This window comes from Perna viridis, chromosome 1, assembly GCF_037379345.1.
Source record: "Perna viridis isolate PV_CMFRI_1.1 ecotype Kerala chromosome 1, ASM3737934v1, whole genome shotgun sequence".
Classification (NCBI taxonomy): domain Eukaryota; kingdom Metazoa; phylum Mollusca; class Bivalvia; order Mytilida; family Mytilidae; genus Perna; species Perna viridis.
The window spans coordinates 53,108,505-53,121,670 of record NC_142445.1 but is presented as its reverse complement, the minus strand read 5'-3'; the positions used below and the strand labels follow the sequence as shown (position 1 = coordinate 53,121,670).

At 31.6% G+C, this 13,166-nt stretch overlaps 1 protein-coding gene across 2 annotated transcripts; it reads right to left on the bottom strand.

The window, feature by feature from the left end:
- Positions 1-1,480: 1,480 nt before the first annotated feature.
- On the bottom strand, positions 1,481-13,163 carry LOC148629348 (RING finger and CHY zinc finger domain-containing protein 1-like). Of its 2 annotated transcripts, XM_088548724.1 has the most exons (9): positions 13,031-13,163; positions 10,907-11,026; positions 10,548-10,666; positions 10,033-10,111; positions 6,813-6,916; positions 6,389-6,418; positions 4,404-4,548; positions 3,643-3,829; positions 1,481-2,449 (listed from the first exon to the last, which is right to left on the bottom strand). In XM_088548724.1, the coding sequence occupies exons 1-8, from the start codon at positions 13,100-13,102 to the stop codon at positions 3,653-3,655; spliced, it is 846 nt and encodes a 281-aa protein (XP_088404850.1). In that variant the 5' UTR covers positions 13,103-13,163; the 3' UTR covers positions 1,481-2,449; positions 3,643-3,652. The 2 variants fall into 2 exon arrangements, with proteins under 2 accessions (XP_088404850.1, XP_088404842.1); XM_088548716.1 differs by having other exon boundaries at positions 1,481-3,829.
- Positions 13,164-13,166: the final 3 nt, after the last annotated feature.

Here is a 13,166-nt window from a genome sequence, read left to right as displayed (position 1 = left end):
GGGATTTTTGATCCGTGAAAAAACATGGCCGCCATTACTAAAAATAGAACATAGGGGTCAAAAGGCAGTTTTTTTGCAAAAATCTCAAAAACCGTTGCCTTTAGCAAATTTCTGGCATTGGATAATATTGTGCAGCATCATGATACAGACCTATAAGAGGACGAGATTTATGAAAGAAATAACATTCAAATAGCAAAAAACGTAGAAAAAGGGCAATAACTCCAACATGGGTTAACAGATCAAAACAAAAATTCTATGCAGAATACCCCAAGAAACATTCATACCAAGTTAGGTTCCAATTGGTCAAGTCGAGTCGGAGGAGAAGAGTTTAGAAAAATTGTTAAAAACAACGGACGACGACGACGGAGACGATGGACGCCAAGTGATGGCAATAGCTCACATGGCCGATGGCCAGGTGAGCTAAAAATGGCACTAATAAAAATTTCAGTCTGAAGCAAAATTTCTTACCACAAGAAAAGAATTAACTCTTCTCAATTTACTACATGCTTAGCACCACTACCAACAATGTGCCAAAACACCTTTAATTATATGATTTTGATGAAAAAAAGGAGCTTCTTTAAAACATATTTCACAAAGTTAGGAAAAATAGTCATTGTACTTAAAATATGATATAAACAATGATTTTATACACTGCAGGGAAATACCAGAAAAGGTAAGAGAACTTGAAGTTAACACTAATTTGACAAAAAAAATTAAGAAAATTGCTCAAATATTTTAGTCAATTTGCAAATTTACACAAAACCTTAAAATTTTGTGTATATAACATCAATAACCCAGCAATATTTCTCCAGCTTCAAAACGGACACTCGACCAAATTAGGGTTATTTCTCAAGCTTCAGAACAGACACTCACCCAAATTAGGGTTATTTCTCTTGCCTAAAAACAGACATTCAACAAAATTAGGGATATTTCTCTAGCTTCAAAACAGACATTCAACCAAACTAGGAATATTTCTCTTATTTCAATACAGACATTCAATCAAATTAGGGTTTTTTCTCTAGATTCAAAACAGATATTCAACCAAATTAGGAATATTTCTCCAGCTTCCAAACAGATATTAAACCAATTAAGGGATATTTCTCTAGCTTCAAAACAGACACTCAACCAAATTAGGGATCTTTCTCAAGCATCAAAACAGGCATTTAACCAAACTAGGGATATTTTTCTAGCTTTAAAACCGATACTTCTCTAGCTTCAAAACAGACATTTAATAAAATGCGGGATATTTCACTACATACTCATAAGTTATCCTATAATGAATGGCAATTGAACAACTGTATACCCATTATATTACCCCCTTTAACAGGTACAAGGAACTCTGAATTCGAAAATGTTTTGCAAATGTAATCTATGTGGAAACAAATTAAATGGATGATAATTATGCTTTTCAGATGGTCACCATTCTATCTGATCAAAGGAGTTATCTCATTATATATTACATAATACATATACATATCAATTTAACTCCTATATGCCATCAATTTATTTCTGAAATTAATTTAAAATGTAATACAATCATATAATACAAGTAAATAATTATCAAAACAAAAATACAATAACCTTAACACTGGCAGTTTTTAAATGCCCATAAAATGTCAGTCAATTTCACAAAAAGTTGTCACTAGAATCTATGGAAGTTTGACCATCAAAATCTTCAATTCATATTGTTAAATCAGATTGTCCCATCATTTTTTATACTACAACTATCTGTAAACCTGACCACAGATCTGAGTTAAGCTTTGCCAGACAAATATCGATATATTAAAATTTGTTATGGGAGAAAAATTATAAAAAAATAAACAGGCATATGGAACTTGAAACTCTGACAAGCCTCATGTGCTCACCTGTTCAGAAGCAGTACCTTAAAGGGCAATAACTCATGTAGGAAGTTGTTGTATAACTGTAACATTTACACTTCTGTGTGGATTATTGTAAGGACTAATTTATCATTGTAAATCTTATTGTTTTCAGAATACATTCTTGTTTTTGGTCTTTCGAGGAAAACAATCGTAACAATAATTTGATCAATCGAACATTATTGTCTCTCTGTAATTATTTCCAAAATATAAGACTGAAAAATTGTCTTGTCTGGCCTTTCAAGGGAAAAACGAATTATATTATGTATTATGAGGATCTTCTCATCAACTGAATGTACCTTTTCATTTACATGTATTATGGTTTTCAAGAATAAAGCTAAGAACTCCAAAATTGTTATTTTTGGCATTTCAAGGTCATTCAATCAAGCAAGGAGTTGACATACAACATTAACCTGATCAAGACTGTTGTAAGCAGTAACATAAAGCTCATTTCATTCAGATAAGTCTTTTTCTCTCTATTATAAACTAAAATCTGCAAAACCATCATTTATGCCATATAAGAGCAAAAACTCATTCAGTTTCCACCAAATGGACTTTTGTGTCTTTTCAACCTGAAGAAAGAAATTAACATTACTTTTTTCAGTATCCTGTATAGTTTTACAGATGTATGTTGGAATTGACAATTTACCAGCAGTGGTAGCCATGTTTTTATTGAATCAGCATAATACTTAAAGGTGTACTGACCAAATTTGATAATGATCCAATGAGAAGTTTCAAAGAAGATTTGAAAAAGATCCATTAAAATCTTCTAAAGGTATCATCTGTAAACCATTCAGGGGCAAACAGAAGGACATATGGTCGAACAAATTTTTCAGGGGGTACCACATTATACCTCACTACTTTAAAAGGCAGGGTAAAAAAGCACTGCTCACAATGCTCTGTGGCAAGAATTTTGGCCCAATATAACAAGTAACTTAAAAGAGAAAAACCTGTCATTAATGAACATTGTTTTAATTATCAAGTGTTCAGTTTAGACAGTTTTTTGGATTATCAAGTTTTAAATTTAGAAAGGGTTTTTGATTATCAAGTGTTCAGTTTAGACATGTATTTTGGATTATCATGTGTTCAGTTTAGACAGGTTTTTTGGATTATCAAGTGTTCAGTTTAGACAGGTTTTTTGGATTATCAAGTGTTCAGTTTAGACAGGTTTCACTGTAATAATAAAACAAGTAAACAAACTGGCAATTATAAGATAGATAAATTAAACAAATAACTTGTTAACTCTAAAATGTCACAAAATCTTCTTAAACAAGCGTAATAGCTTCTCACTTTTGATGTTCGTATTCACTATTTCTGACATATACATTCATCAAGTAAAATGAGAATTTACTACTAGTAATTAAATTCAATACATGCCACTTTCAATCCATTAAAAAGGGCAGTTCATTCATTAAAACAATCTTTAACTCTAAAAATTTGAGAAATGAATGTTAAATATCCCATAAAAAAGGTCATAAAGGTATTGTATTCATTTAATTTAATTTCACTTCTCATAATAGTTAAATGAATTTCTTATAAGATTAGAATAATGTTTGATATGTACATGTAGATAAATGCTTCGGTGCTGCCAAAGTCCCATACAATATACAAATATAAGTGTGTGTTTGGAAGCAGCATGTAAAGTATACATTTTGGCAAAACCACAGATATTAATATAGAATCAAGGAAGGGGTCTTTGCTTAATGATAAAATAAAAAAAATCTGAGATTAAATTAAACTTTAAAATAATAATAAAATCCCTTGCATGTTAACGCTCATTCATTATTGTTAGAACTATTTTTATCCTGCTCCTCAGGTGTCACCACTTCTGGAGTATTATTTTCGTCAGAATCACCACCAGCTCCACTATCAGGCTCTGCTGCACGACATGTGTTGTATGAACCACATAATTGACATTTCAAACCAAGTACATGGAATATTATATTACTCTCCTGGAAATGATACATTTGAGAGAATTAAAGCTTATCAGTACCAACTGAAATAAACATAAAATTGATCATCCTCCAGAAAGATAGAATCAAGTGAAATAGGATCATTGTCCCCATGTATTTTTTTTGGTTACATACACAATTAAAAAAAGGTTCTCTGATGACTGGTGTGGTTATTTCTTCACTCAAAGTGGTAAAATATAATCTGTTACTCCACAGAATGGATAAATCTTATAAATCAATATTTATCTGATAAAGAATCTGTTTCTCCCATGAAAATTGTAGAAGATTTGGAAAATATGAAATTACTGTAGAATACTACCATAATTTTGATCACCATATAGTGGTTAAACAACTATATGCATTTAATCTGTTGCTAAAAATTATACAAAAATTATACAAGTGTATTTATGCTCATTTAACTATGAACACAAACAAAGTAAAAAAATACACAAAATGTATTAAAAAAATGCAGTGCAACTATACTGGTACATGTATATTTGAGCACATGTATGTTTAAACAAAGTATGAATTTTCCAACATTCAAAGTAGCTAGAGAATGATATTTTAACCTTACCTTATGACAATCTTTACATAAAATCTGTACATGATAGTCTTTGTACTCTTCAGGCATTGGGCAATGGGCAATTTCCTCATCCAAATTTTGCCAAACTTCATTCATATTAACCATTGACTGACCACAGGTTGGACAGGCATAATTACTGCAAAAAGACCGTTAAAAAATAAATGGGGAAGACAAATTGATAATACATTGTACTGATAATCACCAATAAGATGGCTTTGATCTGATGAAGTATTTAGACAAAGTTAAATACCTTTTTTGTTGGGCATCATTCAAACAAGAGCAGTGTTCCCAACTTAGCATGTAAGTTTTGACACTAGCACAAGTGAAAAAATAAGTCCAATCAAAATGTTGGTTGACCACTAACTTGGAATGTTTTAAAAACCAAAATTCATCTCCAAAACCAGTCAATTATATACGTGTGACTTAGACATTTGCCCTGGTGACCCAAAAAATCTACCTTATTTGTAAATACTTAACCTGTATAATGCTTCATTTGGTCAATGATTCCATGAAGTCAAGGCGAATTGATGCTCAGGAAACCAAATTCTATGTCATTAGATATGTGACCTTGACCTTTGAAATACTGACCTCAAATTCAATAGGTGTCTTTCTTAAAGTGTTTACCTGTATAAAGTTTCATCAAAAGTAGCAGATACTACAAATTTTCTCTTGTAGTCTGTTTGAGTTAAATTAATCATTAAAAAAAATCTTACAAAATCATTTTTCAAAATGATTTAAATTTTTAACTGCATTTGATTTTCTGTAGTGCAAAGGAACTCTGAGAAATATTTCCAGAATTTTATCTCAGCACAGACCTAAGGAATTTTCATTAGGCCTAATGCAATTCTAATTTTAAATATTTAAATAAAATTATTGGAACAGCTATTTGAACAGTTGATGTAAATAAAAATAAAGTGCTTCATATAGTGCAGCATGATACAACCACAGTGGTCAAACCCTGAACAGTTGAGGCAAGTGTGGACACAATATTAGTTTTTGACACACTTAAGCATAGGTACTTACAATTCATTAAGGACACTTCAACTTATTTGGGCACTATATTGCACAAAATTTGAAATTCAATTAAGAACTTTCAGATCAAAAATCAAAATATCAATTTTTTGGTCCCTTTGGAGTGCAGGAAAAAAATTCATGCAGCGATTTTCATAAAAAAATTTTCAAAATTGGACAAAATATAATAAAGTTATTTTCTTGACATCAGAAAAATGCATGTTTCTGGCCTCCTTTTTTGGCCCCTAATTTCTGAAAAATTCTAGTCTTTACCCCCAAAATCAATAAAAATCTGACCATTGTGGTATAGAACACTTCGAAACAATATCTTCGGCATTCCTATATTTTTACTAGAGTTTAATAGTCAAATTCTATGAAATGTTTGTTTTAAGCCCCTTCATAGACCCTCATTAGAAAACGGTTGGGTTATAACCCCCAAATTTAATACCAACCTTTCTTTTGATAATATTTTATAAAGTTCAACCAACTTATACTAAAGTCATCAAACAAAACCTCAGTGTCTACGGGCTACAATGACGCAACAATGTTGATGACAGCACCATACCAACACAAGACTGCAAATATTTTGTGATCATTTAAAAATCGATGCTGTCAGGCTTCAAACTAAAGCTAGGTCACGTCAAGTAATTTTAATATGTATAGACAGAAAGAATGTTTTGTGAGAGTCAATTGACATCTTTAAATGAATGTCACATGGCTTAGTTGTGTACGAGTGTGCCTGATTATTTATTTAAATAGTTCTAAGGCATACAAAAAAATTATAGAAATATAAATAACTGAAATTACATTAAGCCTTATAGGAAAGATTTTACTTTGTTGAGATGAAAATATTTCCCAGAGCTTCTACATGACATGTTATTGACAAATTTAGTTAAACAAGATGAAGAAACTAAACCTGCTGCACTATTTCTTAAACACATATAAGAAAATTACATTTCACATACCTAGTTTCCAGCATCCTTTTAAAACATGCCCTGAAAATGACAGTAAACATACAATACATCAGACAAACAAAACATTTTCACTTATTACTAAGATAAAGCACACTTCAAACAAAAGTTAAAGTCATATATTACTATATATTTTATAATAACATGATATGTGAAATTGAAATTAAATGGAATCACTACATATTAAAAAGCAGGGAACAAAATGCGAGAGAATGTTACAATGTAATTTTAGCAAATTACCAATGCAAAAAGGAAAAATACATGTAATACTAAACCAAACTTCTAGAGGGAGTATTAGGGTGACCAAGAACATGTATTAGATTTCTATCTATGCACAAAACTAATGGAAACTGTACAATATCTTTAGATAAAAAAATACAATGTATTGCAAATATTGGTACAATCTTAATGAACTTACCTGTGAATAAGATGTCCACAGCTGGGTATATGAGCAGGTATTCTTGATGAGTGCAGATTTTCAAGGCACACAGCACAATTGGAGTGAGAGGACTTCTCAATACACTGAAACATAAAAAAGGAATCATCAACCCAGTTTTAATCTCCTTTGTTTAAATCAATGAAGTTTTTCTTCATACATTCCTGATATAATAAAGGATTCCAAAAAAGTTAGGTAAGCATAGACTTGCTCAAGTCCCTCTTTATTACTGTAAAAGTATTAATTTTCGAAGTGTACTAATTTTTGCTATTTTTCTATAATTCATCTCTTGACCATGACCATATTAGCACCAAAAAATGGACTTTCTTCTGAACATCTTCAATATCATGTTTACATCTCTTTTAACACTCACAAATACAGATGGTGTGATGCACACAATGTACCCTATTGATTATGGTTTTATACTGAAGAACACACAAAAAAAGCAATTATATGAAATTTACTACTTCTCTGCTTTACAGTTACCATGGCAACCAATATTGTAGGACTAGATTTACTGAATTACTGAATGAATCAAACTACAGGTAAAGCATATCCTCATCTTTTTCTAACCATTCTTAAGTTAATGTATGACCATAATTCTTCATCAAAGATGGTGAATTAAATAACTGATATATATATAAATTTAAGAGCAGTGGGCCACATCTTATACAAAATTATCTCACTTTAAAGTTAAGTACTGACTGTTCTTATTAAGTAGCAATATCTATAAAAATCAGACAGAAGGTAATTCATGGATTCAAAAACCCACCAAATTCAGTTTTTTATTGTTCAGAAACAGTTACTGATCACATAACCAGACTTTGTTTTTCAATTGGTTGTTGTACTTTTGAGATAAAAATCATATAGATTGTACATGAAACTGGCACTATGAAGGAGTTATCGTTCTTGATTTGTTTTAATTTGGTTGATTCTAGTGGTAGATAAATGTATAATTTCCTATAAAGTGCAGATCTGAATGCAGAAATAATTACCGTTATGTGAAAGTATAGCATAAATAGACCGAAAAAGCATTGTTTGTTTGGTGGGTTTTTCTACACCATGAATAACTTAACTATTGGCAGTGTCTGAATTTCATATGGACTGGTACTTAAAACAACAATGAAAGTAAGGGATCAAATTTTCTCAACCAAAAGCTAAGTTGGACATGAAAAGTTGTCTTTTTGTAAAAGAAACATCAAAAGTTCATAGTAACTTTTGAAAAGGCTGTAGTCAGATGGAAAATTTAATAAATCTACTGAACTAATGGTTCATTTTTATACCCCAATTGCACAGTGGGGTATATTGTGATGAGGGTGTCCAACTTCCATCTGTCCGTAATTCCTTCCTTTCGTTACACAGGGGGGGGGGGACCCATCTCTTTTCTGTTACTCCTCCTATATCACGGAATGGAATTTAATGAAACTTCCACAGAATCTTTATTACATGTTCCCATTGTGCACATCCATTTTTTTCAGATTTTGGTTCGAATCAATTTGGGGGTTTCACATAGCAAAACATAGACTTTTTCATTTGTAAATATTGAGACAAAGAAGAATCAATCTCATATCCATTACTACTCCTACACCACTGAATGGAATTAAATGGAACTTTCACAGAATCTTTATTACATGTTCCCATTGTGCACATCCTATTTTAGGTTTTGATCCAAATTAATTAGGGGTGTCACAATGACACATAGCAAAACATGGACTTTGTCATTTGCAAATATTGGGGCATGGGGACCCATCTCTTATCTGTTAATCCACCTATACCATTGAATGGAATTTAATTAAACTTTTACAGAATCTTTATTGTGTGTTCCCATTGTGCACCTCCTATTTAAAATTTTGATCAAAATCAATATAGAGGTCAGAAGGTACATGTTATTAAATAGGTTAGTGGTGGTACCAAGTTAGTAGGCATTGCTCATAGTTTATCTAGTTATAATTTATGCAGGCAGCTTGAATTCCCCCTTTAGAATATTAACTAGACTCAACATCATTCTGTTACTTAATCACTGAAACTTATCATAGAAGTAAAACTAGAGGCTCAAGAGAGCCTGAATCGCTCACCTAGTTAACCATTTGCTTATTGGAAAAACTTGAGGAATGAGACTGGCTAAGTTAAAACCAACTAAATTGTCAAATGCAAGAAATGCTTTTCATAGCATTTTCATGACCTGAACCAGAATTTGCTAAATGCAACAATTTTTGAATTATTTTCAAAAACCTGTCTTATGACCCCTAAGTTCCATTTTTAGTATAGGCAGCCACAGATCACGGATTAAAAATCACAACACTCATTTTGAGCACAATACACTAAAGAACTATTATGCTTATTTTCATTCAATGATCTTAAATGGTTTTAGAGAAGAAGATTTTCGAAGTTGTACATGTGAAAAAAAACAACAAAAAAACTGTTTCAGGGGTTGTAACTCCTGCTTAGTCAATGAATGGTTTTGAAAATTTCGGCATAGGTCCTATCATGATGCTGAACAATATTACCCATACCAGAAATTTGCTTAAGGCAACGGTTTTGAGTTATTTGCAAAAAAATGCCATCAGACCCCTATGTTCTATTTTTAGTAATGGCGGCCATGTTTTTTCATGAATCAACAATCCCAACAGTCATTTTGTGTAGGATACCCTAAGGAAATAAATGCCAACTTTCATTGAATTCTGTGCAATGGATTTTGAGAATAAGATTTTCAAAGTTGCACATGCCAAAAATGCAAAAAAAAGACTGTTTCAGGGGCCGTAACTCCTACTTAGTCAATGAATGGTTTTGAAAATTTCGGCATAGGTCCTATCATGATGCTGAACAATATTACCCATACCAGAAATTTGCTAAAGGCAATGGTTTTTGAGTTATTTGCAAAAAACTGCAATCTGACCCCTATGTTCTATTTTTAATAACAGCGACCATGTTTTTTCATGGATCAAAAATCCCAACAGTCATTCTGTGCAGAACACCCTAAGGAACAATCATGCCAAGTTTAAAACCTGTCAGTCCAGTAGTTTCAGAGGAGAAGATTTTTTAAAATTTGTCCACGACGATGACGACGGACGCCAAGTGATGGCATAAGCTCACTTGGCCTTTGGCCAGGTGAGCTAAAAAGTAGGGATTTTAAAAAGTATCATATACCAGTACATTTGATCCTGATCTAGATAATTTGTAAAATAAATACAAACAAACACACCTTATGCTGGTTCTTTAAGTCAACTCCCAAGCACATATCACATTTTTCACAGTGAAAGAAGTTTTCTCTCCCACCAACCCTAAAAAATAATACAAAAGTAAACAATACTCAATGAACATGTATAAATGCTTCTAATAGGTTTATTTCTCATTCTAAAGCAAACATATTTTACTGGTGATCTGTTCCAGATACATGTCTGGCAGTAGTTAGCCAACATTTGGCTTAATATTTATGAATACTTGTATTATTTATAGAGCAAACAACCTTATACAATACATACTGAAAACTTTGGGTTTCAAAAAAGGTTGTCCATGAAGTTACTTAACAAGCTTAAGTTTAATAAAAAAAATGCATTCAAGGTGAATATCAGCGATTTTCTTTAAATTACCAGTATTGCTATATTAAGGCTGTCTCCCATAATGAAAGTTTCCCAAAGTTTCATAAAAACATAAAAATGAAGTTATAGTTGTGTTGAGATAGTCAATGTATGTTACACACAACAATTATATACATACCTACACAATCCACAATCTTCACAGTGAAACTGTTTCTTGTCCGCATCATCAAACAGTGAACACACAGAACAAAAATAGTTACCAAATTTTACACCACATTTTGTGCACTTTTCTTGTTTCTGTGAAAGAAGGAATTTCAGTCATTACAAGTATTTTATTCAATAACATGTAATATATACTTTGTCAGGCAAGTTTTTAGTCAAAACAAAACCCACTTTTAAGGATTTGCTACTAATAAAAAGGAGGGGAAAAAATCATCAAGGTCAACAAAAAAAAAAAAAAAATCGGAGCTACATGTACTTTATTAAATTGGACACCATCAAACAATGACATTAATTCACGTCATATACAGTTATTACCTGCTGTATTTGACCACACTCAGAGCAGGCAACTGTTGACACTTTAAACCTGTCAAGTTCATGGTTTTCAGCTTCATCATGACAGATACGACATGGATACTGCTTACTACAGCATGGTGCCTGTTCAAAACAGTTTATAATAATTGCAAAAGAACCTTTTTATATAACTGTCATATAAACTAGAGTATAGAATTGTGAGAAATGCCAAAGCACAGCAGATTCACCCCAAAGAATTAGAAAATACATATCAAACATTCTTTGCTGATTGATTTAAAGAAAATGCCCCTACAAATGGATACAGTTACAGTGTACGCATAAATTTGCAAAATATGAGTACTCCATTGACTTAGCAGATTTGCATTTGGAAGTGAAAATGGGAAAAAATGGTTGTTTTTATAATCTGTATAACTGCTCAAAATGCAACATGTTAAATTAACTGCAGATAAAGGTTTTGTTAAACTTCTTACAATGGCCCTGCATATACAGAAGTAAAGAATGAAAATAAATTTCTGAACACTGTAATCACAAAAATAATGAACCCTTTACTAATTAAATTTGACTTGTAATAAGGACTCTGAATGGCTGTTTCTCTTTGCACAACATGGTTTTTTTTTTCCTTTCACATGTTTTATTTTTCCTATGTTCGTGTTTGCAACAAAATCGCTACAATTAGACACAGCAAAAATTTTCCAAAAAAATTGGAGTATTTGAACTTGTTAGGGAAAAATCTGTGTTTAAATGTACATTTAATGTCTCCTATCCCTCTCAGGTCTCTGACTAAATAAAGTATACTTAAATAGGCCAATTACAGGTACATGTACATGTTATATTGTTTATTTAGCAATACACTAGGACACCCTAAAAAGAAGTCAATTTGACACATGGAAGAATTGCCAGTATTTGATCTGTCAGCTTGGGTGCAGATCATCAAAATATATTAAAAAATATGACATCATGCATATGGAATTATAGCAATATATAAATGAATTTTTATAATTAAACATAAAATTGGGCAGATTTATGATATGTAAATAAACCATGTTGTTAATATTTATTTCTTTGACCAACCAATTAAACAAAAGACCACATTACCCATTTATTCAAATACTCCTTGCAGCGCTAAAAAAAATGACACTTATTTTTAAGCATATCATATAGTACAGAAAAAAAGACATACCTTGACTGATCACCGACATAGTGGTGTACCACTCCTATCTTTCAAGATATTTTCATATTTTTTTCAGCATTGAAAGGGGTAGGGCTAAATACAAAAGAAAATAACAAAAAATTTCCTACTGAAAAAAGTTCTTTGGTACCACTTTTAAAGTGGTACAACAGTATTTCAGAGTTCAGTCATGGCATGTCTCTTTCTGTACTGTGGTTTATTGAACATCAATGTGAAGATACTTTTTTATTTCAGTAATTCTTTAATCCAAGTTAGGATATATACATTATATTCTGGGAAATTCTCACCTACTTTTTGTTAAAATGTGAAATTTAAACTCAGTGCAAAATTTAACTTGCACTTTTCCCTCTACAAAAATGCCTATGGAAAAAAATTCCCATTATATTGTATGTGTTACATACATGTATATACAGGTACAGGTACAGGTACTTTGACATCATTTAGTCTACAGTCTAATTTTTGACTAAGTTAAAGACTTACATGCTAGCATTTTAACAACTTTGGGATGGTTTATGTTTGGCAACTAACTGCTTTGTGGTTCATGAAGTGTATACTACCCCTTAGTTAAAGAAAAATCATCAAACTAAAAAGTAACTTATATTCATTTTATTGCAGCAGACAGATAATATTAAGTGAGGTAAAATGTATATGTACATGTACATGTACATGACGTCTGAGAGACATAAATACACAAGAGATTGGCAACTAACTGGTATCTCAAATTAACACACGGCAGGGAACAAGATATCGTACTTACTTAATCAACAATAACAACTTTACATAGATGTGCCACTATACATTGATGAAAATCATTGACATGTTAAAGTTTGCATTTCGATAGGATTTTTACGAATGCATTTTTATTACGAGCAACGGTAAACCAAACTTAAACTAATTCCTCGTTCATAGTCACATAGAAAGACTTTGCTTCAACTCACAATTAATCTACATCTTCTCTTGTAATGATGACACCCGTATTTCTTATTTCTATCTTCAGTCTCTGTTGCCATTTCTGCTCAACTACAATATTTTCCGGAGATTTCTTTAAACTGTTATTGAACTTGGTATTAGATT